The 26,787-nt window shown below is 34.5% G+C and overlaps 1 protein-coding gene across 11 annotated transcripts in view; it reads left to right on the forward strand.

The window, feature by feature from the left end:
- The window catches only part of LOC138710526 (glycerophosphocholine phosphodiesterase GPCPD1-like), a 279,131-nt gene that overhangs the window by 195,708 nt on the left and 56,636 nt on the right, over positions 1 to 26,787 (forward strand). For 10 of the 11 annotated variants that reach the window (XR_011335253.1, XM_069841478.1, XM_069841485.1 and 7 more), the window contains 2 exons: positions 9,858 to 10,005; positions 16,277 to 16,423. Coding sequence is in view for 10 of the 11 variants with exons in the window: in XM_069841478.1 (XP_069697579.1) it covers positions 9,858 to 10,005; positions 16,277 to 16,423 (295 nt within the window). In the remaining variant the exon portion in view is untranslated. Of the gene's footprint in view, positions 1 to 9,857; positions 10,006 to 16,276; positions 16,424 to 23,361; positions 24,536 to 26,787 lie in introns of those variants that run through there. The other variant, XM_069841487.1, reaches the window with a different exon arrangement.

Raw genomic sequence — 26,787 nt, forward strand, 5'->3', positions numbered from 1 at the left:
TTTTTCAGTGCTGTTAGGTTAAAATTGTACAAAATGGAAAATTAAATGCAAAATGATTGTATCCCAAGGTGAGTTTGAAGTATTGATAGATTTAATTACGATATTTAAATATATATGAAAAAGATGGCATATCCATAAAGGAAAAGGATGAAAAAGATTAGTACGAATGTGTGTACGATCCAAGACCCCATTTATACCAGGGAACTATGCATTATCCTAAGATCCATCCATAACCTCTCTTTGTTCAGCCAGTGATGTAAAGAAAGAGATACTCGAGTATTCCCTTTTAAAATACAGAAAATATCAGTTGCATAGAATCATAATATAAGCAGCTGATCGGTAGGAGAAATACGACTGTTTCTTTGTTATTTCTGTGATACTGTAGATTTTTTTCAAAGGCATATTGGTTCCGTTAAGTTCAATGTTAATTGAAAAATGAATTCTATTCAGTCAATACTTAACATAAACACAATAAAACATGTTATAATAACATTTACACAGATTTTAAAAACAAACGTTTTCGCCAATTTTGATTGGCATCTTCAGGTCGTGTAGGTCGAATGGAACATGTTATAAAAAGTGAACACTTTCGTCATACGCTACCACTTAATGTACAGATCAGTCGTGTCGCCGTCCTCATGGATTTCAAGACGTTCTTCCATTTTTTGTAAGTATTGTTTTAGAAGATTTAAATAATACTTAAATGCTTCTAAATATTCTTTCATTCTATCCTTACAATTTGCAGGATTTTCCTGCTCTCCATAACGGCCACACGACCGACCTGTTCGTAGCATCTTCAAATCTATCTTGAAAACTGTATCTGCAATGACAGAAGAGTTTTGCTGTTTCCTTGGTTCACACACGCCTCTTTCAACACAGTGATTCTACACACATCGTGGAGGCTTTTTGCTATATTCTATTCTCTGTTTTTAAGTGATATTACAGTTGTAACTTTGGTTTTTAACGTCATATACCAAGTGTTCACTTTTTATAACATGTTCCATTCGACCTACACGACCTGAGGATGCCAATCAAAATTGGCGAAAACGTTTGTTTTTAAAATCTGTGTAAATGTTATTATAACATGTTTTATTGTGTTTATGTTAAGTATTGACTGAATAGAATTCATTTTTCAATTAACTGTAGATTTTGATAAACGAATCCCTCGCGAAATTTTTTGTCACCTAATTCCTCGTAAGAATTCTCTCTTTCCACTAAAGAAACTTCACGCTCACCATCATCTATATCCAAGTAATTGAAGTACTGTACAATAACAATCATCTTCGAAATAATCACCTGTGGATCTGGCTGCCATTCTGTTTTACTTGGCCTACTAATCACTGGTTATCTCCTTTAACCGCTCGAATATGGGCGATTAGAGATTACCATGGGTAACCTTCTATTTAAGTCCTAACTGAGGCCGATGCACTGTAAAAATGCTTAACCAGGGGTTAGGTGACAATTTTAACTGGTGGTTAAACTAATGAACATTAAAATCTTATAGTTTACGAAGTCTTATATATTATGATTAATGCATTTTTCGTGTTACAGAAAACAGTTTCGGATGTAGAAATTCATAATTTATGAAAATAGTAAAATACATTCTCTATTTCGAACTAAACAATCTGTTTTATTACAAAACGGTCAGTCATAGTTGGCAAGAGTGGGAATTATACTACAACTTGTTTGGCTGTTCGTGTAATGAATGAAAGACCTGCTCCTTCATGACTTAGCCGATAATGGTTAATTATTTTTGTTGTACATATAGGGCCATGTTATTATCAGTATTTAATTGTTTGTGATCATATACGTACAATCAACAGAAAAACGAGCACTGAGGTAGTTCCTGTGATTTTTTAATTGAAAATGGTCGAATTTATAAGAGATTTTTTGTGGAGATGGATTTTAAAAGTTAAGGATTCTATTTGTAATTGTTTCAAGAAAAGAAAATTGTTCGGAAATGTAATAAATTACCTGTGAAATGAGACGTGCGTCGTAATGGAAGTGAAAACGTTGTGGTTTCTAGCACAGAAAAGCAACATAGGGATATGAAACAATGATGTGATGTAATGTGAAGAATGTAGAACTTTTATTAATTGAATAGCACTGAAAAATACTGATGTAGAACAAATAATAGTGGAATAAAGTCACAAATATAACTTAACTTTGTTTCAAAGTCCGCCATTATGGTAGGCACTGATACACTTGTACTGCCACATACCACACCAAAAATCACTAGATTTTTTCGAGCGCTGCACTCAATCACTATCATATTCATCTGCACATACACCGCTGGGATAGAGTGCCTTGACATCTTCTATAATAGCTTAGAAAGGATCTCAGGGGAGCCGTGAGCAATCCTTCCACCATAAATATTCACAGAGGTGATTACTCAGGTCAACCTTGCTCATACCTCCCTGAGACAGACGTTATTTAAGTCCACGTCAAGCATTTTCGATCAGATTAGTGCATGCACTAGTCGCTGTAATTAACTGTCATATGACGGACTTCCTGAAAAAAAAAACATAGGAAGCCTAAACTAATCTAACCTATCACAGTTTCGTATATGCAATGCATAATAAAAGCCTTAACTAACCTAACCTAACCTGTCACAGATTGGTTTATGCAAGGTATAATAAAAGCCGAAACTAACCTAACCTGTTAAAGTTTCGTATATGCAAGGCATAATAAAAACCTAAACTAATCTAACCTCGCACAGATTCGTGTATGCAAGGCATAACAAAGGCCTAAACTAACCTAACCTAACCTGTCAGTTTCGTATTTGCAAAGCATAATAAAAGTCTAAATTAACCTAACCTAATGTAACATTCCATTTTCTTACCTGTACACAAAGTGGACACTCCCAATGCTATAATTGTTCTTCTTCAGTTTTAATAATGCTCAGCGAAGTAAGATTAACATAACCACCTATGGCAGCCATTTCGATAATGCATATAACTATCAATAATCCCGCCCTACCAATAAACCTGTGGGCATCGTCATATTACAAGTGATTATATATATATTTTAAAATTCCAGCTGAAAAATTGGACACTAGCGTGAACGTTTTGTTACGTCACGTAAGTTATGTTGCTATGAAGGTGCATATCTGCAGTGGGAAGGGAACTTCCTTAGTGCTCATTGAACCCAATCAACAGTATAATTAGTTTACAAAGCAAGGCAAAATTACTTCACAGTTTTATTGGATGTGTCGAGTTCTGTTAAAAGAAATCCACCTACTATTGCAGTTAATAGTTAAATTAGTTGAGTTTATTAGGAGAGACGAATTTCTAGATGTTAGAACTTCTATAAATATAGTGCTCAAATCTTAGATTTCTTTCTTTAGTTCCTTAATTAGATTAACTAAGACTACTTTTTGTGTACTACGTCATCATTAGCCTCGAAATCAGCTGACTTGTTGCTGCGTTTCCTGGAACTGGAGGAGGATACCATTTACCCAAACATTCTTCAGCTGAGAAAACTAAGAATGGACATGAATAAAAAATTAAATGCAGCCAAAGTGCAGAAGAAAGTAAGACTCTTTTAAAATGGCTCATGGTTAGTTCTTAATTAAAAAAAAAAAAAAACACTGTTGTAAAGCAACATTGAACTCTAGTATTGTCTGTCTAGGTAAAGCAGGTTATCTGTCATTTCGGTTAACTGTGAACCCTATATTTAATTTTTCCCTCAGAACTTAAGTTTATGAAAAGAGTATTATCTGAACAGAAACATAAAAAAATGCAACAGAAAATTAAAGGAATACAATTTGAATATCTAAATAGACACAAATTCTTGTGACGAAGCCAAGAAAAATAGGTTAGCTCAATTTCGATTACTGTGATATAATTGTTTTCCGGAATATGTCTTCAGAATGAAACTAATTAAGGATAAGTACTGTCCATTGCACAGGGGTCAAAATGCAACTTTAAATAAAGAACACCTATTGGAGTATAGTGAACTTGACAGTAATAAACAGAAGAATGATAACATTTAGTAGTCTTATATTGGAAATGATTATCAGTATCCCAGATTGCCACTGCTAATCAATCAACTATATGTTTATGCAATACATATGTTGGGAGTTCACCCTAATTGCACATTTTATGGGATTTCAGTTAAAGAGTTTATCTGTAAGTGACGTGTTCAAATTTTGATTTGTTGCACTTGAAGATAGCAGACAACACGATTATCTTTTGAGAATACTTTTCTTGGAGAAGTGAAGACCCTAAAATTGGTAGTACTGGATAAAAGATTTGACAACTTTTAAGAAACTACGTTTTTATAATTTTTGTTGGCAGTAATGGCCCTTACACCAAGAAATTCCACCTATTTCCTTTCAAAACCAACCCCAACTCCAAATTACTGAAGTCAGTGGGATTTTGATGTACAGGGTGTAACTAAAATGTATGCCAAAACTTTAAGGGCATATTCCTCTCATACAGAGGATGAATAATTATTACATGAACATTGGGTGGAAACGCTTTATTTTCTTGTTATAGGCCTTCTTCTGCAAGTCTGATTACATTGTATGATACAGTACATTAAGAAATAAAAATAGCATACCACATGGAAATCTCAAGAGGTGCCCAAAATTTAACGTGATCAGATTTGAATTTTCACAATCACTACTTATAGGCAGACGAGAATCCTAATGCAGTTGTTCAATCATGTCATCAACAAAGATTCTCTGTCATTGTTTGGGCCTGCACTGTTGGTGACACTTCAGTGAGATCTCACGTTCTTCCACCCAGGCACAATGGAGAAAAATGCAAAGTTTCCTTAGAGTACATCTTACCTGTTTTGTTTAATTATGTGCCATTAGCAATATGACGAAACACGTACTTCATGCATGATGAATCTCCTGCTCATTTCAGTGTCAATGTTGGTCGACTTCTAAATCAAAGGTTCCTTGAAGGATAGATAGAGGTGAATCAATTTCTTGGCCATTGAACTATTTGTAGGGCCATTTAAAAGAGCTTGTGTACATGGAAACAGGTGCAAGGTGAAGAAAGTCTTGGAATAAAAACATGTTCATCTTGCCTCTCCGAGTAATGCATCTTGCCATTCATCTCGCCATGCCTCTTGCCTCAGCAGAACATAGTGAAGCAGTTCACCTCACCACACTTCTCGTCGTTTAATATTGTGGGAAAAATTCAATCAGCTACTTAGTTCCTTTCAGAGAATACAATGTAATAAACATTAATATATGGGTTGTAAGAAACACACCAGACTTGGTGAATTGTGTCACTTGTGTCAGCAACTAAAGATATTTCCAGTTAGATCGTACGAATATTTAATGGTGCCTCAGTCAATTTTCAATTATATCTCGACCCTAGCAGAATCTAAAATCCATATACAGTACATACTCGTAAACAATCATTTACTGCTGAAGAGAAGTGACAGCATCTCTCAGGTAACAATTATATCTAATAGGAATAATGTACTATAATTAAATTGTAGCAGTATGGGATGAAGATAAATGCAAATAAGACGAAGACCATGGTCATAGGAAGAAAGATAAAGAAGGTAAACTTGCGAATTCTAAATGAGGCAGTAGAGCAAGTCGACAGCTTCAAAAACTTGTGGTGTACTATAAGCAGTAACATGAGCTGCTGCCAGAAAGTCAAAAGGAGGATAGCAATGGCCAAGGTAGCTTTTAATAGAATAAAGGAGCATCTTCTGCAGACCTCTTGAAAAATAACTAAAGAAGAGACTAGTGAAGTGTTTTGTGTGGTGTGTGGCTTTGTATGGGGCAGAAACATGGACATTACGACGAAGTGAAGAGAAGCAATTAGGATTTGAAATGTGGATATGGAGAAGGATAGAACGTGTGACATGGACAGACAGAATAAGAAATGAAGCTATGTTGAAAAGAGTGGGTGAAGAAACAATGATGTTCAAACTGATCAGGAAGAGGAAAAGGAATTCGTTGGGTCACTGCTGAGAAGAAACTGCCTACTGAAGAATGCACTGGAAGGGATGATGAACGGGAGAAGAATTTGTGACGAAAGAATATATCAGATGATAGACGACATTAAGATAAATGGATCATATGAGGAGACAAAGAGGAAGGCAGAAAATAGGAAAAATTGGAGAAAGCTGGGTTTGCAGTGAAAGACCTGCCCTTGGGCAAAACACATGAATGAATGAATAAATTAAATTTTATTATTTATCATTAGCAAAAAATTCCACTTTTCATTTTCATAGTTTTCTGTCCAAGGGCAGGCCTTTCACTACAAACCAAGCATTTTTCCAATTTTTCGTCTTCTTCTTCTACAATTCAAATATCTTAATGTTGCCTATCATCTGATACCTTCTTCTATCCCGAACTTTTCTCCTGTTCACCATTCCTTCCAGTGTATCCTTAAATTTAAATACTCACGATTAACTTGGAAACCTTAAGCAATGGAAAGATTCTGAAAACAAATTTGAAATCAGCATGAGTATTTCTATGAGAATCCATGGAACAGTTTAGTCTCTCTACATACGGAAGTCTGCCAGGCACTCCTTTGTTTAACTCCCCGAAACTCGAACACCAGTAAGAATTTTGAGTAGCAGCCATTTCTCTTGCTTTGATCCCCATCTAAAGTGAAATATAAAAAATTTGTCGCTTATCAACTTCTGAGGGTGTCAATGCTTATTTTGAACTGATCACTTCGAAGTTAGTTTTTTTTTTTTTTCACTTCCCAAAAAATATATTGATTTCTAATTTTTTTCTATGCCTTTCTTAGACATTTTATATATGAATCCTAAAAATTACAGTGTGATTGATTGACTATCATAAGAGCTACGACGTGATAATGTTTAACACGGTGAAGATTGCTCTCTGCTTGCTAGTCTTTACAAAGCTTTAGATAGAATAATGACGTTTTGTTGCGACACCCAACCAATCAGAGAGTTAGTTTCAGGCAGCTGCATCCTGAAAATCAAATCACTTTGATTCCTGCTGAATGGCGAGATGCGTGGTGAGATGCATGACGAGGTGAATGGCTTCAGCATATTTTTACCCATTATGTATCGTTGGTTTGTTTCCTAATCGCCACACGGCAAGATGCATGGCGAGGTGAACTACTCCAGCATGTTTTTACGCTTATTGCCCGTATTTTGGAAGGCTGCAAGACAATACGATATTCTTCAGGATATATCAGTGCGAGGTTCAATACGATGGCAGGTTGATGCATGTATCCGTGCTAACGGGGCCATTTTGAGCACTTTCTGTGAAACAGACTTCCATGTGGTATGCTATTTTTAAGTCATTATATTCATCATCATACAATGTAAGCAGAGTTGTAGAAAATATTCATGTTCATATAACATTTTTTCATCCTCTATATCGTTGACCTAGTTGGCGAGTTGGTATAGCACTGGCCTTCTATGCCCAAGGTTGCGGGTTCGATCCTGGGCCAGGTCGATGGCATTTAAGTGTGCTTAAATGCGACAGGCTCATGTCAGTAGATTTACTGGCATGTAAAAGAACTCCTATGGGACAAAAATTCCAGCACATCCGGCGATGCTGATATAACCTCGGCAGTTGCAAGTGTCGTTAAATATAACATTTAACATCCTCTGTATCAGAGGAATATGCCTCTAAAGCAGTGGTCATCAGCACAGTGCACCCTTGGGCTAGTGTCTCTTACCTGTGGATAAGAGATGCACTAGCATACATCCATGGCTGCTGGCGAGTATGCTTTCTCCCTCTCCCTTCTGCATGATTGTGCATATTTTGATACACTACTTACCCGTTACCCATTTCAGCAAGTGCTAACGACCATTGCTCGTAAAATTTTGGCATACATTTTAGTTACACCCTGTAGAATTTTAAACATTACACGCTTTTTTTGTGATTTCCAATCCAAACAGGAATGAAGATTTTAAAATATTTTTAATCTATTGTTTTCATTACATTATAAAACAGTTTGTTGCACAGAAAAGCAATATGTTACAAAACACACTGTTGCAACATGACTTATGACTTATTCCTGTATTTCGGGTACACAACATATGGAACAACTTATTCCTGTATTCTGGGTACACAACATATGAACAATCAGCATCACTGTTCTATTAAAAGAAGCAGTAAACAGAGTGAACCATCATTCTGGTCCATCTGTAAAATCCTGACTTGAAAAGTTTTTATCAGGGTTTTATTGAAACAAAGTAAATTTTAATAATAATTAAAATAGTATATGAAAAATTGATTTGGTCTTTTATGTTAAATCATGTGAGATCTTATCAAAATGCTGGACTCTGCAATAACATTATCAATAAAAATTATATTAAGTATCTTGCCTAAAAATAACGAATCTTTTGTTAAGGATTGTGTGAAGACCATGAAACTTATATTGGAAAGAAAACTGGAATAAAAATATTCTGGGATGTGAAAAAGTCAAATGTCTGACTTAATGTGTCTTCATAACATCACATGTCCAGTAATCTAAATCTGTTCATGAAACTTTCAATATGCATTGTGCGTTTCTGAAATATTTTAGAATGATTCTTCAATGATAGCAATGTGACTTTATCAAATTCCTTTTGTTTTTCTTTTTTCCAAGCTTGAAATATACAGGCTGATTGACGAAGTATTAGCACACTTTTAGAATAATAATAAAATCCGCCTGTCATAACAAGTGACCATATAGGTCCGGAAAACAATTTAAAATAGGCATATATGGAATAGAGAGAAAAATCAATACAGTAGGTAGCAATCATAGTACAATATGCAATTTAGAAAGTTTAAAAGATTAAACATTATATAAATGATTATGTAAAATGCCTATGGATTTCTTCAAGATATTTAAACAAATATTTTTAATATCTTGGGATGTCATATGATATTATTTTAAAATGTCAGTAGTATATTTATATGCTGATCCACAGGCACTAAAAAGCAAACCCCTCACCTCCCATGAGTAATCTCTCACTCATGTGAGGAACACATAGGCGATAAATGAATTTTCTTGATCAACTGCTAATGCTTGAGATATATCCTTTTAGAACCATACAGTTAGGTCCAATATTACAGTTCTATAGGTAATTTTGAGTAAAAAGATATCGGTCAGATTATTGTTCAAATCCTAAGAAAGTAAAAGTGATTGTGAGCGGAATTAAAGAGAATTGATTAAAAATACACAGAAAGATTATTAAAAAATACTGTATAAAACAGAAAATAAGCATACCACAGTTTGAAAACAGATTTTCAAATATTCTCACTTGAAGGCACTTGGCTCCACAGATGTGAATCATGCATATAACTGTTGAGTGCAGGAGCATTCACAATATGGGCAAGTAATTGTTCTGTTCTTCATACTTTCGTGTGGTACACAAGATGAGCTGCACGAGAAGAATAAGGGAAGGAACCGTTATGTTGATAATATTGTAATATGTCGCCTAGTCTCTAAGGGACATCTTTCCAATATAAGATTGCGAAATGTTAGACAGCTTATGTCACGAGACCTGACCTATCCTGCCTTTCCTCTTGTACTTCATTTCATAACAGAGCCCCACTTCCCCTAGTGCAGGCACCATTGTTTCTATTAAGACGAAAACAAACTGTAAGCCTGGGTCAGAGTACGACATTCGGGTTTTTAAAAATAAATAAAAAACTGATAATAATTGGACTCATGTTTGTATTACATTTCTTGCTCAAAATAACCTATAGAACTTATTCCTAAAGGTCTTGTTATGCTTCGTGAATCACCCTGTATAATCAAAAGGCGAATTTATGTAGTAGCCCAAAACAACTAGAAATGCGAAAATGCATAGTTTATTGCATTAATGCATATAATTCCTTGCCTTGCATATTGTTATTTTTTTGGGTACATATTTGTACAATGTAGACTACATTATCTCTTAACTAGGATTGACAAATACAGCTCCAAAGAAGTGAAGGAGAGTATATTCTTGGCAGAAGCAAGGGAGATGCAGAGTGAACTTCGGAAAGCGGTAGAACTGGGTCACAATAGTATTCAAACTCCACTTTCTCCAATCGCAGTTACTTCAGCTCCAGTAAGTATAATAGAAAGATTTCATTATACGAACATAGTTGTTAATGGCATACAGAAATTTTAAATGTATTTCGTGAAATTGTATTTATGAGATCACATTAAAGAATAAAATATGAACATTTATGGTGTGAAGAAATGTTATAGAACAGTTTTCTTTGGCCACAAGAGTAGTTCAGGCAGCAGTCACTTTGCTTGCTGATTTAGACCTGTACTCGGGCATGGGTTCGATTGTTTGTTGGGTTTTTTCTGATGTTTTTCCCAACAATAAGGTGTCGGGTAAACTATGGCCAGTCCTCGGTTTCATCCATTTCACTATCACCAATTTAATCGATGTTAAATACCTAGTAGTTGATACAACATCGTTAAATAACCGACTAAAAAAAAAAACAGTTTTCTTGAACTGAACATTACAATTCTGTACCTGAGAGGTGTTGTACGATAAGGTAATTTTATCAACTGTAGAATACAGGCAAAAAACAAATTTCAGGATTGTTTTTCTTTCATAGCTGGTAAAGTTACAAACATATTTATTTTATATTTGATATAGCGGAACTTTGAAAATTATAAGATATGTATAGAAGTAAACAGATTTATGCGGAATTTTTAGTATACTCCTAATATATGACCATGTTCTTTTAAAAAAAATGCATTAAATTAGGAATCAGTCATTCCAGGATTTAACACGATATACCTTCAGATATATCTCACCCTTAGAATTTCAGTAGTGCTATAATCTCAAAATTGATGAATTTGTCAGTCTTGGTGGTTTAGTGGTTGATGCGTCTAGAGTGGGAACATCCTCAGTAGCCATGCAGTTACTATGCTTGCCATTGTATCTAAGGTTTGTGGGTTCAAATTCGGCCGAGGGTGACGGATTTTAAAGTACGAGAAAGCCAACAACATGTGAGGGAGGTAAAGTTGTGGGTCCCATGTCCCATGTAAATGAACCCTATCCCTAATGGAGGGCTTCAGGCAAAATTCGCCTGCCATTTCTCGCCCATGTTGATGTGGAATTACTTCTGCAGTGAAAGCATTGTTAAATAAAACAAAACTACTGGTTCCAAGGTATTCAGATTAAATTCTGGTTAAAAGTTATGGTAGATGACTTTCAATAGATGAAGAAGTAAAGTCGTTTCTCTCATGCAATATATTTATTGCATGTAAAAGATATGATTTTTCATGAATAAAGACAAAATTCTATGTTTAATCAGACTAGGCTATTATTCTATTCTGCACTCTCAGTAAAATATGACCATGATAATGATAGTGAAGGCTTCTGACGGAAAATAATGGAGATACAGTAAAATCCCCTGTATCCGGCACCCAAATAACTGGCAATACCAAAACAACGGCACTTTTGGTTAGGGCAAAAAGAAAAATAGTCATTCATGCGAAAAGGAAGAATCAGACGAAGATGTGAGTTGTTTTCATGGATCGTACATGGTGCATATTGTGCTTACTCTTTACATTGTTCACGCGTGAAAACATAGACAAAAAACCCTCTATGTCCCTGGAGTACATCGGGTAGCATTGGTAAGCTGTCACGTGCATCTTGCAAACAATGTGCAAAGATGATATCTTTAAATTTACCACTTGAATCCGCCCATTTCAAAGGGGTGTTTGATGAGTCTAAATAGACTCTGTTCCTACAGCGTGCAAAAATTTCATTCGAGTGATAGATAGTATCATGGCTATTACTGCTAAGCGCTGCTGTTGCTCAATATATTCCATAAAACACAAGCAAAATGTTCTTACACTCAAATCATCGAGCGCTACTTCATCGTCTTCATAGTAGCGATGTTGGCTACACTGCTCTTGCTACACATGATTCACATGACCGCCATTTAAAATTGTCATAAGGTTACGAAAACTGTTAGTATTTTTTACGCTATTATGTATTACTGTATTACAATAATTATGAACTGATGAATGTACATTACCATATTCAGTACTAAAAGTAAACATTGTACGTATTTCAAAACTTTATTTTTAAATATCTATATGAAAACTACTAATTTTCAACATAGAAAAAAATGTTTGTGCAGTATAATATATCTTTACATAACCTATTAAAGTATTTTTCAATTATCCGGCAAAATCAATTATCCAGCACTGGCTTTGTCCCACAGTTGCTGGATACGAGAAATTCTACTGTACTGGTATGCCAATTCAAAATCTTTCTGTTTTGTAGTTTTGTGGGTGTTAATGAAACCTGTAACTTACATTAATATCTTATCAATTTGTCATTTACGTCAAAACCAGTCGAGAAGAACCACTGACTTCATTGTCAGGTACTCGACATTGGAAACAAAGCCGTCTGTACGATTTATTTCAACTATGCAATGCATTTGACACAAATTTTTATGAAATACCAATTCAATATTTATCACATAAAATGTACACAGTGCGGAAATTGTAAAACAGAACTGATATTGCAGGGCAAGAACTAGTGCTGTCATCTACCACAAAATAATGACTGTCTAAAGAAGAATTGTCTCGGAGAAGTACATTGAAGATTCAAACATGGTCGCAATTTGAAAGAGTAATGTAAGCTGAACTACATTTCTTTCTTTTGTGTGTTCAAAGCAAGAATGGTACAAAGAGCGACACCAAGGTTTCAAATAATGAAGCAAGGAAATGGATATAATTGTTGATCTTGTTCATGTCTTTTTGAGTGAGTGGTATAACTATTTTCGTCCTTAAAGAAAATCACTGGGTGACATTAAACATCCTGTTCTAGGAGAAGCTGTTTTAATGCCAGGGTTATTGAAATGTTCTGGAAATAATCACCAATGGCTGATATATAATATTCCAAATAATTTCAGAGGATCTTTCTATTAATAACAAAACCATTCGACAAATAATAATTCAGGATTTGAAGATAATTAAGGTGATTTGTTCCACATTTAGTAATATGATGTTGAATGCTGAACAAAACTCATTATGATCACAGAAAATGAACCTACTGTATCTTCCTGAATTTGATCATTATGGTGTCGAGAGGTTACCTTTTCAGTATGACACTGAAACAAAGCAACACAATGTAGAATGGGGGTCAGCAAACACTCCACAAGTTCATTAAAGATGAAAATCAAAATTACTGATAATTTTCTATTAATGGAGATTGAATAGTGCACAAAGAATTCGCACCCAGTGGCCAAAAGATATTGCTGTCTGTTACCTGGACATTATGAAATAAATTCGACCTGTACAGCCTCAGTTTCGAGAAGAAGGCAGTTGGTTTCTGTTTCATGACAACAAACCAAACCATAGGACTCTTGTTGTTGGGGAGTCTTTGCCAGCAAAAAGCTGTGAGCTGCAGCAGCTACTATTTGCACCCAACTTAGCATCATATGACTTCTTTTTGTTCCCAAAACTCAAAGCACCAGTGAAAGACTGTTATTTTGATTTTGATTTTTTTATATATAACTAATGGCAAGCATTGACTTGTGTCATTCACCAAGTGTTTCCATCTAGTGGGCGACACACTGAAGCTTGTAGTTCATTCAGCTGCCATGAAGACATTACCCTTAATGCACCATAGAAGATGAACTACATAACACCAGATAATGATGATGATGATGATGATGATTAATGGAACTATGGTGAAATACCAGCAGGGGAATGAGAGTACCCTGCGAAAACTTACCACCAAGCACCATCTTTATCCACCACAAATTCCAGTTGGACCTGCTGATATTCGAACCTGGGTTACTAGCATGGAAAGCCAATGTTATAGCCATTCAGCTAATGGTGCTCCATTTTGAAAATGTAAATACCATTCAAAAAACTGCCACATATTGAATATATATATATATATATATATATATATATATATATATATATATATGTATATATATATATATATAGACACACACACACGGTGTTCCATTATTCCTTCTATTTTATTCATTTTCATTTCATTTATTATATTTCATAGATCTTGCATCATCATTGTAGCTTTGAGATATGGAACATGTCAAAAGTTATACAAAAATATGCAATTCATGGTAAGCAGATTAATTCATTTACAGACATAAACAATTCACCAGTTGAGTAGAAGGTATGAGCCTGGAGAAATTTTGTTAATTCTGGTCTGAACCTTTTCTCTTGGTATTTCAAAATTTCAAAATAATTAAGCAGTGCATTGAAGACACTAATACATGAATAGTGAACTCCTTTTTTTATAACAGTTGAGACTAATGGAGGGTAGATTGAGTCTGATTTGTGTCTTGTATTAATAATTATGAATGCTTTGATTAGTGTTAAATGTATCTTGGTTTATGACATAAAACATCATCAGGAAAATAATGTATTTACAAGGCGAGATCAGTATTTCTAAGTTTTGGTAAATATTTTTACATATTGTCCTTTTGTGCACACCTGGCATTATCCTTAGGAAATTATTTTGTAAAACAAAAATATGTTTAACTTCAGATGAGTTGCCCCAGAATATTAATCTATATTTCATTATAGAATGAAAGTAAGTATGCAAAGTATGCGGTATAAACGTGTTTATATAATCAGTACAAGATATAACAGGCAGAGTTAAATTTAGGACTAACATACGAGTATTCTGTGCGTGTTTCCTAGTTCAATGATTATCCAATTCCAAATCAAGAAACTTTGTGCTTATAGATTCTTTGAGCTCATTTAATCTAATAGTGTAGGAAAACTGAACACTTCTGTGAGTACTAAGTTTGATTACACTGATTTTATCAACATTAAATACCTACTAGTTGATTTGCACTAAACCATTTGTGCAGTAGATTTAACATTATAATACAGGGCTACTACAGAGGCTTTACCCGATCCCATAGCCTTGTATTATGAAAAGTATGAGACATACATTATTGAAAGTTATACCAATAAAAAGAGAAACTCATCAAGTTTTTGGTCCATCAACTGCTACAAGTGCTCGATGTGACCTCCTCGCGTCACCCGACAAACATCCACTCGGTAGTCTAACTCCTGCCACACCCGCTGGAGCATATCACGATCAACTCTAGCCACTGCCGCACGGATCCAGTTATTAAATTCTTCAAGATTAACTGGCAGAGGAGGTACATACACTTGATCTTTGACAAACCCCCATAGAAAAGAATCACAGGGAGTCAGATCTGGCGATCGAGGAGGCCAACGGAGAACAGACCGATCGTTGTTAGAAGCCCGTCCACACCAACGTTGTGGTAGATGCTCATTAAGATACTGACGCACTTCCAGATGGAAATGTGGTGGAGCCCCATCTTGTTGAAATAAAAACCCTGGTTTATCTTCATATAACTGAGGCATCAACCACATCAACGGGCTTCTAACAATGATCGGTGTGTTCTCCATTGGCCTCCTCGGTCGCCAGATCTGACTCCCTGTGATTTTTTTCTATGGGGGTTTGTCAAAGATCAAGTGTATGTCCCTCCTTTGCCAGTTAATCTTGAAGAACTTAATAACCTGATCCGTGTGGCAGTGGCTAGAGTTGATCGTGATATGCTCCAGCGGGTGTGGCAGGAGTTAGACTGCCGAGTGGATGTTTGTCGCATGACGCGAGGAGGTCACATCAAGCACTTGTAGCAGTTGATGGACCAAAAACTTGATGAGTTTCTTTTTTTAGTGGTATAACTTTCAATAATATATATCTCATACTTTTCATAATACAAGGCTAAGGAATCGGGTAAAGCCTTTGTAGTAGCCCTGTATATTGGAAGTGTTCATATAGTTTACTTGAAATAATCACACTTGTATCATCTGGAAATAAGATTACCTGGGATAAATTATTTATGGTTGAGGCTAAATTATTAATATAAACTAGAAACATTAATTAATTGATCAGTGAGGCACTCCATATTTAATATTTATAAATTCTGAGTGATTAATCTTGTGACTATTTGGTATATTTATTTATACTTTTTGTTTTCTTTTTGATAAGGTGTAACCAACGTAAGGTCTCATCTTTAAATATAAAACTTTAATTTGTTTATCAACATACAGTCAAATGCTTCAGTTGAATCACAAAATACCCCTCCAACATGTAATTTCGAATTTAAAGAATTGAGTACTTTATCTACCAAGCTAAAATGATTGTTCTATGCAATATGTAGGTGCAAGAGATGTTACTTTAAATGAGCAATACCCAGATTGTTCATAAAAGAACATTGATTTTGTTTCAACATCAGTTCCATTTTCCAGTTTTAGCTCTGTGTATTATAATAATAAAATGTTACATTTGCAGTGCACTACTATTTATTCATAATATTATTTGTCTTGCTTTTTGTCAGGCATTTGAATTGGAAGATGTGGAGAATGCCAGAAAGGGATTGTCCACCGTGTCTACGACGTCCATTTTGTCCTCGTGGCCTGTTAGTCCAATTACAAGTTCAGTGCCTAGCCTTGCAGGATCTTCTATTGGGGAAGGAGATGCCAAGGCAAGTTGATGTCAGCTTGCTCACACTTTAGTGTGGCAATTCTTATTTTGTTACTGTTTTTCAAAAGTTATCTCAACTGACAACACTGTACACAGAGTAATTATTATAAAAAGTATTGTTTCATATTACATTAATTACAAAATAATGTAGTATGTTCAGTAGTGCAATGTGATTTTGAACTTATAGGAATGTAGGAAAGATATCATTAGCATATGTTTATGTTTTTTTTATTTATGTGAGAAATTGGAAAGAAAAGGCGGATACAAGAAAATTGAGCAAACTTTTGTATATATATGTGTGTATGTGTGCATTCTGAAATGCTCTAAATCCGAGGACTTTCGTTGTATATTGTAAAATTACATTCCTCAGTTCTGTGTGATGTTAAGGGCACAGATAAATTGAGATTTTAATTTAAAAAAAGGTCATTGAAGAGACAAAGATACAGATGCTTCAATAATGTTGTAATGGACTTAAGTTGGAATGTAACTTTTAAGGACAATAATGATGAAATCGAATGGCATAGGAGAAGTCTGCGATATAACTTTGGACTTCTTAAATAACATGAACTTACTGAATAGTGAGATATGAATGACTATTTCTTCTTCTATCAATCTACTTGCTAGAGTAGAACAGATCAGTATTGGTTCATGGCACGTAAATAATGACACATTGTAAATAGTAATTGAAAATCTCAATTTCAGCTGTGCACTTCGATAAAAAAAAAAAATTAATAATTATGCTGCAGTTACTTTAACAGGAAAGCATAATATTTGCAGTTCCCCTCCTCCATTTCTTTTTTCTTCTCATTCTCTATAAAATTACTGCAAATACCAGTATTTATTCTTTCTAAGTCACAGTTGAAATGAGGTGAACAGGGTGCATGAATGAAGCTTTCCACCACCTTTACTGTTAAACAGATTGGAAATTGGGTCTCAGAGAATGAACTAACATTAATGCTTTGTGTTGTTTTTAATCGGCAAACCATTTCTTATATACCTTTCTTCAGATCCTGCAAGTGTGCACATAGTTTATCCAATGAAAGGTGCAGATTGTTAAGTACGTATACAGGGTATAAGGTTATTGAGTGTCTTAATGCTAACAGGTGATAGTGGATGATAATTGGATCAAAAAATTCTTAATACAAATTTTTTATGTATCCATCCCCCCCCCCCTTAAAAATTTACGTTTTTAAAAAAGTCCATATTTTCAGTTTAGTAGTATACTGTACTCGTATATTTTGGTGTCGCCATTTACTTCCTTTGTTTGCCATATAAATTTAGTTGCTATTACACACAAAACTCGACCCCATTCTGGTGAAGGTACGTCTTATGATCAATTGATTTTTATCAGTGCATGTCAGTTCAAAGAAACCAGTAAGTACTACAGTATAATTTCTGTAATAGAGTTTCCCCTAAACAAATAGGCTGATATAAAAAAATAAATATAAAGGAAAAGATGGCAGAGGATTCGTAGAATCCTATTAACATATAATACACTAATCAGACTTCAGATGTATACAAACAATTGTTCTTCCTCTGACACTAAACTTATCGTCAGGTGAGATGTATTGCCTGATAATAGATGTACATATCAGCCAGAACCTCAGTTAGAGGTAATTTAGTTGCTGTCACAAACACAACTCTACCCCATTCTGGTCTTATGATCAGTTGATTTTGATCATTGCATGTTAGTCCAAAGTAATCACCAAGTACTATAATTTCTGTAAAGGAGTTTCCCCTAAACAAGTTGGCTGATATAAAAAAAAATATTTAAAAAAAAAGGAAAAGATGCAGGAGATTCGTAGAATTTCTATAATTGCATGGAACATTTACAGTAAGTGAGTGGTGATTGTGTGATTTCAAATAATCATAGGTCACCATTTGATGAGTCATATCAGCATAATCATAAAGCAAAGAACTTGAACTTTTAATAAATATCGTAACCGGTGCAAGAAAATAAATACAGCCACAGGCATAGCTCAGTTGGCTGAGGTGCTTGCCTGCCGATCCTGAGTTGCGCTCGGGCGTGAGTTCGATTCCCGCTTGGGCTGATTACCTGGTTGGGTTTTTTCGAGGTTTTCTCCAGCTGTAAGGCGAATATCAGGTAATTTTTGGCGAATCCTGGGCCTCCTCTCGCAAAATACCATCTTGCTGTTACCAATTTCATTGATGCTAAATAACCCAGTAATTAACACAGCATCGTTAAATAACCAAGTAAATAAATTAAATAAAAAATAAATGCAGCATTCTCTAACTGTAATACATACACGATGATATTCAAACTTCATTTATTTTTCCAATAATATGTTGTGGGTTGTATTGGCCTGCTGCAGCTAAGAATGTGTATAGAGTATTACAGAAATGATAATGGGCATTTTTAGGTGCCTGCTTAAACATTCCACGTTAAAAAAATTGTTTGCTTCCTTAAATTAAATGTGAATATAGACACCAAGCATATTGATTTTTTGTTCCAAATATTATCCCCTGTTACCCATTAATGTAAAAGCACTTAATGCCCCTACAATCTGTAAAATGTAAAGACTTCATAAGCAAATTCTAAGAATTGGAGTGCTATTGCCATCATTATGTAGCATGAAGGCTTTTTGTGGTTAACACGCATGTTTGTTGAGAGATTTAATATCACTGCAGTTCACAGCTGTTTCGAACAATGTATTAAATGAGTAACTCGTAAGTGAACTGATTTATTTAGACTACACCTGAACTCTGGGTCACAGAACATATAATTATGGTTATGGAAAATAACTTCCAGTTGAAAACTGAAAAATTCGATTCCTGTGTGTTATATGTAATCCAGAAATGCGTAATATTAACACACAATAAGTGGATTTTTTAAAGAGAATTTGACCATTGTGCGTGAACATATAGTTCAATCTGTTATACTTAAGGGTACAGAGAAAAAACGAACAGTCACAGTTTTCTTAAGGGTGATATCATCTAATTCAGTATATTACTGCAAAATTTATTGCTGTTCCTAGTGAAAAAGTAAGAAAGGATGACTGTATCTGTAGTGATAATTTTCCTTTACCAGTTTTGATAAGAAAAACACATACATTTTGCAGTAATATACTAAATTAAATGATGTCGTCACCCTTATGAGAAGTGTGACTCTGTTCGTTTTTTCTCTGTACCCTTCTTATTAACAAGTGACAGTAGCAGTGTATAAATGCAATGTTGGAACAGTAATTGAATGAAAGGTCAAAGAATAAATAGGCAAATAATTCAATATGATAATTTATAGAGAAAAATTGAAGTTGAGATTTTAGTGAGTAGTAGTTAGAGGAAAAGGGGGGTGTGAAAGGAGTATATAATATTATATATATTAGGATTAATGAACAAATAGAGAATAGCAAATGAAATGTAGGGAAATACTGAAGGGGAGATTGACCAAGTAATAAAAAAAGGTACATAGCGGAATTGGGAGTATGTGTGTAGACATGTACTGCAAATAATGTGTTATTGTAATAATATGTTAATGGTGGCACTGGATACAGAAATGTGAGGTACACCATTACATGTAAAGAAGTGGTGTGAAGAAATATATATCAATATCAATATCAAAAATGCAATGTTTATCGAAATCCATACCAAATTGAAAGGTTTGAAGGGAAGCCTCAAGCACACTTAGGTTGTGGGCATAGATAGTGAGCTGTTTTGCAGGAAAACTTTTTAAAACAGTGTCGCCAGTTTCATGATTGTACATTAGTTGGAGCTTATTTGTTACAAATAGCATGGCCTGATGTGTATTGGTGCAGACTAGTATGTGAGAAAACCCAAGTTAAAATGTCCGTACTTTCACTTTATTATATTATTTTATTCATTCCCCTTGTTACTGTTTTAATTACTGTATCATGATAGTGATATTGTTTCATTGGATTTCAAATATGTTTAAACACATGTATTGTGTATGTCAGGCTTCTGAATTTCATAGATTAATGTAATGAAAAGTGTGTTCGAGTATTCAGTAAAAGCATGTCTTAAAAAATCTTCATTATTAGTGAATATTAATTCAGTGAAATAATTTCGCTTCTACAGTGAGATTTCTTTTTTCCCGTGCTACATATCCTCGAAAATCCGAACATAAAAGGATATTACTTTCTTCCAGATACTATGAGAATGCTCAGCAATTAAAGATGATGTTTAACTACTATATTTTATGTTTCATAGGAAAGAAGATGTTTAAATTATAAGTTTTTTTTATTTCTGTATTTAACAATATAAAATTACATATGGTAATACATCATGCTGTAGTCTTTTCCCCATTTTCCCACTCCATTATTTATCAATTACTCTACAGGTAGGTTTTTAGAATACAAGTAATGGACAATTGAACTCGAAAATACGAGTAACTTCAGAGAGACAGAAATCTGTAATCAGCATTTTGGAGCATGTATTACCATGTTAAAGCACAGGATGACGAAAAAATGCATTAGCCTTAACCATTGTTTTTTATATTACTCGTCAGTTCCCCCTGCCCCCCCTTAAAATTCATGTCACATTCATGATACCTGAGAAGCATAGGCAGAGTTATGGGAGGGGGCAACCCCCCAAACTTCTCTGAGCTCTTTTTTTTTTTTTCTATTAACGTTGGAAAATATTGAATTCAAAAGATCTCCATGTTGAATCTTTCGTACACTACTTTTAACACTTTAATATAAATAATTGATTAAATGGCGATCTTACTCGTGTTAATTATGTAAGCATGTGTGTCAAGTAGCACTGAAACAGCTGTAAGCCACACATGCTTACATAATTAACATGAGTAAGATCGCCATTTAATCAATTATTCAAAAGATCTATTTTGCTTTTGTTTGTGATTAAGTTTCTGTGCTTAAGTTGATGAATTAATGTCTTCATATCATGTGTCTGGACTACAATATTTATTTCAAATTTCTGAATGTATAAGAATTTCTATAGGCCTACCTCATTTGAGGAATGGAAGTACTGTAATGTTTCTTTTGTAACAGCCTGTACTCAAGTGTTAGAAGTCTGCAGGTGTTCAGGTTGCCACTTGGAGATATATGAATAACATACTGCACAAGAATGCAGAAAAAAGAAACGTGATTCCAGTATAATGTGTAAACTTGAAGACGAAATAAAATAAAATAGAGTTTACATTCCATATATAGGTAAGCTTCATATAAAAAAAGTTTCTGTTAGCACTATTACGTAGTTTTATTGATGCATGCATATTTTTCTGTATGAGAGAGAAAAAGAGGGAGATTGTTTTAAGTTAGACTATGCCCTATTATAATTTGTAGTTACCTACAGTTCAAGCCCTATACAACTTGGTCCGAAACATCGCGGATATTTGTGTAACACTATAAAAAACATGCCCATAGAAAATACCTTTATTAAAATGATCATATTCCGATATACTGTACCATGGCCAAGCTATAATGGGGGGAGAAGGTAAATGTCCTTCATAACCCTATTATATGGGGATTCTATGGTTTTGCTTTGCCCCCCCCCCCCCCCAAAGAAACAGTTCTCTCTCCGCCTGTGCGAGAAGATGTACTAGCAGAGGTTGTATTCATATAAATAGTAAAATGTTTTGTTTTTGTAAATACACACACGTCCTCTTTATTTCATGTGGAGAAGGATCATTAATTTTGAGTTCAAATTTTCTCGTCTTTGCAATACTATGCATAATTCAACAAGAATTACAAATAATTATGCACAGTTATTGGTTGGAAATAAAATTACATATATATTCCGTTTCTACAGGAGACTAATGTCTCCTTCCAGTTCCTAGTTGCTATCTCCTTCTGTCCATTCAATCTCCATCCCTAAGACCTCTCTTTGACATGGTATGGCACTCTGGATTCCTTGTATTAAAGTAGCCCATGGACATCCTCTCCTTCTACCTGGTGCATTCCATGTTAAAACATTCATTCATGCCCATATCAACTTAGCCGTTTTCTGTCATCATCATCCTTTCAAGTAGTATGCCTAGTGGCCATGTTTCGGTCTCCATCTCTTATAAGGTCTTCTAGCAAGTGTTTTTCCTTGTGATGTATAGTGAAGCATCTGTCTATGTAGTCTGATACACTCTATTCCTTCTGGTTTTTTTTTTAAATACCTTCCATTACTGTAGTATCTGTACTCTTTATGTACTTTGTGTCTAATTTCTTCATTTCTGACTCTCTCCTATCTTTACTTCATAGCTGATCTTCAGAAAAAGACCATTTCTGTTGATGATAATTTATTTTTTTTTATTTTTTCCATTAATTTGTTCTATCATAGATATTTATTTTATTTTTGATTCTGATATCCTTCTGCCATAAAGTGGAATTTAACGTACCTATATTTATTCTTATATTTATTATATTATCAAAAGTTCCTCTATTATTAAATTTAGCTCCTAAATAAGTAAATTCAGTACATGCTCTTATTTTTAACATTTCTATCGAAATTTAAATCTTGAATATCACCTCTTGTGGACATATATTCTGTTTTATCCCAATCAAGTTTTTTAAAGGATAAGCCCACTCTCATAGGTGCTGTAGTTTGCCGCTAGAAGACAGTAGTAGCAAATATGGCATTCAGCAAACATGAGTAGTAATTTTGTGTGTTGCAATTTCTACTCAAGGGCCTCGTCCATTATGACTATACACCAATGATTTCGAACAGAATTTCAGAATCTGTTTTAAACATTAACAAGAAATTATGTGAGAAATTCCAGATTTACATGAACATGTTGCAAAACTGGCTGATATCACAGCTGAATAAAGACAGGGTAATGATTACATCTTTCACTGAGGCAGCTGTCCGGCTCACTGTCACACGTGCAAGAGTATTGCAATCAAAATTTACCATAAAGGATAGGATGCACAGAACAAGAAGATGATGCATTAATGACGTGACCACACCAGTCCCCGGACTTAAATCTGAGACTTTTTCTTGTTTGGTTTTGTGAAGGATACTGTCTTTGTGCCTCTGCTTCCACTATTCTTCAACTGTATCACCACTGCTATGGATCTGGTCGACTGTGCTGACACACATGTGGAACTATTATGGATTATCAGTTATCACATAGATGTCTGGCGTATCAGCAGAGGTGGAAAGATTGAGCATCTGTGAAATGTGTAAAAGAAACTTGATGAGTTTGCCTCTGTTCCAGTATAATAAAATTTGATGTCCGTTGCATGGTTTATTTGTGGTGAATTTTTTTAATGTTTTATGGACTTACAAAAGACGGTGTATTATTAGAATAAATTTACAAATTACAAGTTCCTAATACCTATCATTTCTGTTGCATAATACCCATCTTTAACCAATATTATTAGTGATTTTTTTGCTAGAAAAATTTTACTATTAAAAGTTCGTCAGAGAACCATAGGCATGTCACAGCCTCTTGGACTATATCTGCATAAATTATTTATTTAATCTGGCGGAGTTAAGGCCATTAGGCCTTCTCTATCACATCACCAGGATACAAATAAGCCTATATACAGAAAATAAATGCAGAAAGAAGAAGTAAATAAGAAATATAAATAGAATTACAAAATATACAAAAGGCACAAATTAAAAAAAAGTGAAATAAAAAAAAATACAAGTAGATAAGATCACAATGGACACAAAAAGTACTAATGCAGTATATTGATTGCCTAATATATTAGTGATTAAAAAATGATTAAATATCTATAAATAAGTAACTGATTGTACAAATATCAAGAGAAACAAAACAGTAATTATTTCGAAACATTTGCAGTATGTTAGTATACTCAGTTTACTGCATTGCATTCTACGCAGTAAGAAAATGCTTAATAAGTTTGTTTTTGAATACCGTTAAATTCTGACAGTCTCTGATGTCGGTAGGGTATTCCACAAATGCGATAGCAAGATTGTGTATGATGATGAATACGATGTCTTATGTGTTGGTATGGCTAGTATGTGGCTATATTAGTGCCATGTCCATAATCTGAGTATTGCAACTGTAGATTTTCGTGATTCTAATCCTGAGGTCACACAACACAAAGTTATTGTTCAATCTAACTGCGACTAACTGATGTTTCATTTGATGACATGGCATGGCTTGGATATGCAGTGGCAAGGTGCGCATCACGTAGCAGTGAGATTCAAGACAGAAAACACTTCTAGAATATACAGGCATGTTATAAAATGAATAAAATTGCAACTAAGCATGGAAATATTAATAAACATGTACTTAAGAGTAAAATATGTGAGAATATGTACTTTCAAGTTTACATTTTTAAGGTCTAATTGGCATGAAACTCCAACATATCACAAATCTAATAGCTTAATGTTAATAGAAAAAAACATACATAATTATCTGGGCCCTGATTATTACGTTGTTGTTTTCTAATGCCAGGCGTTTGACAATAAAGTCATTTGACCTCTTGCACTCCAATATTTTTCAAAGATATTATCATGGCCAGCCACTGAAGCACAGATTTTGAGGTGTTCCGAATCCATTTCTTGGTTTAAACTAAATATTTCGTTACATATGCGTCCTTTAAACTGAAGCATCCAATTCCAAAACTGTCTAAATCCATTTTTTATAAATATTGAGGTATTGGTGGTTTTGTCATCTACCTAAATGTCTCTAGCAATTTTCTAATGAATGTGTGCCTAAATTCCCTCTTTCCTTCCATAAATAAGCTTCAAATATGACGAACACTGCAAACAATTAGGAAAAAAAGTTATCAGTTTTTGGCGTTTCCTGAATATTGTTAAGAATGGATGTAGACATCTTTGGAATTCGAGGCTTCAACTGAACATTTTTAACATGCAAATTAATAGTAAAATGGCTGGAACAAAAAAAGATTTCGTTATTCTGAAAAATTCGTAATAGCGATATTTCACTGTACAAATTCTTGAAAAACAAAGTAATACATTTTCAGTGGATACCATCGTATATTGGTATCGAAAAAAATGAACAAGCAGATATTTTAGCAAAGACGAGCAAGATTACAGCATTCTGAAAAAAATAGAGAGATTCGAATTGCTGCTATTTCACATACTATTCCATCTATTAAGTCATTCTTATTTGGGCAAACAATTTATAATTGACAGGCAGTCAGAAAACTTGATGACAACATTATTTATTATTATTATTATTATTACTACTACTACTACTACTACTACTACTACTACTACTACTACTACTACTACTACTACTATTAATATGTTATTACTACTACTACTATTAATATGTTATTATTACTACTACTACTACTACTACTACTACTACTACTACTACTACTACTACTGCTACTACTATTAATATGTTGTTATTATTACTACTACTACTACTCCTGCTGCTGATGATGATTGTGATTATGATGATAATCTAGGTGTATATGCATCTACTCTTCAAACCTTACAGTTTGGTGTGGCTTCATCATTCATTCCTCATTCATGCTTGATTTGCATTGCATTTCGATATCATGATGGCCATTGTACAGTTTGTGTGCTTTCGTTGTAAAAGATAGAAATTGTGTAACCAAAGCATGGTTAATGTGAGCTGTGTCTGTGGCTCCAGTGCTAGTGCGCTGGTCTTCCATCCAGGCAGCCCAGGTTTCATCCCCAAGCATACCATGATGTGAATCATAGTGGGCAAAGCAGATATTGCATAGGGTTTTTCTCAGGGTACTTCGATCTCCCTTTATAATTTCACGAATACTCTCCACCTCCCTGCTCATTTCATCTATAATCTACAATAGTAAAAATAGGCTGAGGTGAAGTCTTTGGCTAGTATGGGTTTCTGATGCTGATGAGGGAAGGGCTTGGGGCTCTGGGCTCCTGGGTCTTATCAGGATACTTTTGTGCGGATGTAACCTGGTTCTATCAGGGACTGAGCCAGGATTGCTCATTTATCAGCGTCGGATTTACGAATGCCATCCAGGCTACCTGTCGAACTTGGACAGTCATCAACATATAAGGCACACAATGGGCCAAAGCATATCTAAATGTACAGACCCGTCTGGTTCCAGTCCTCATAAAGCCAAGCCAACAGTTAATGTGTGCTAATGAAGAAGGAAAAATGGAGAGTTAGCTCAGAATAGCATTGGCAAAATAACGATGTGTTTTTTCTTTTCCTTTCGACTGAAATATCACAAGCTTAAACAATAGAGAGTATAAGCTTTCTCCAGGAGAAAGGTAAAGCTCTGTATGAAATATTGCACTGAGTTTGTGAAATATAAGAAAAATTGCGATCTTCACCCAATCAATGTTGTAAACAAAATTCTCAAAGAATGACCATTGTATCACCTGCCTACAGTCCCTACTCTGTTCCAGTTAGCTTTATCAACTTAACCCTGTGATACTCTCTGGCATCTAAGAGTAGAAATATGAAAATTCCTTAGCAATTCAATATTGCAG

This window comes from Periplaneta americana, chromosome 12 (assembly GCF_040183065.1).
Source record: "Periplaneta americana isolate PAMFEO1 chromosome 12, P.americana_PAMFEO1_priV1, whole genome shotgun sequence".
NCBI classification, from domain to species: domain Eukaryota; kingdom Metazoa; phylum Arthropoda; class Insecta; order Blattodea; family Blattidae; genus Periplaneta; species Periplaneta americana.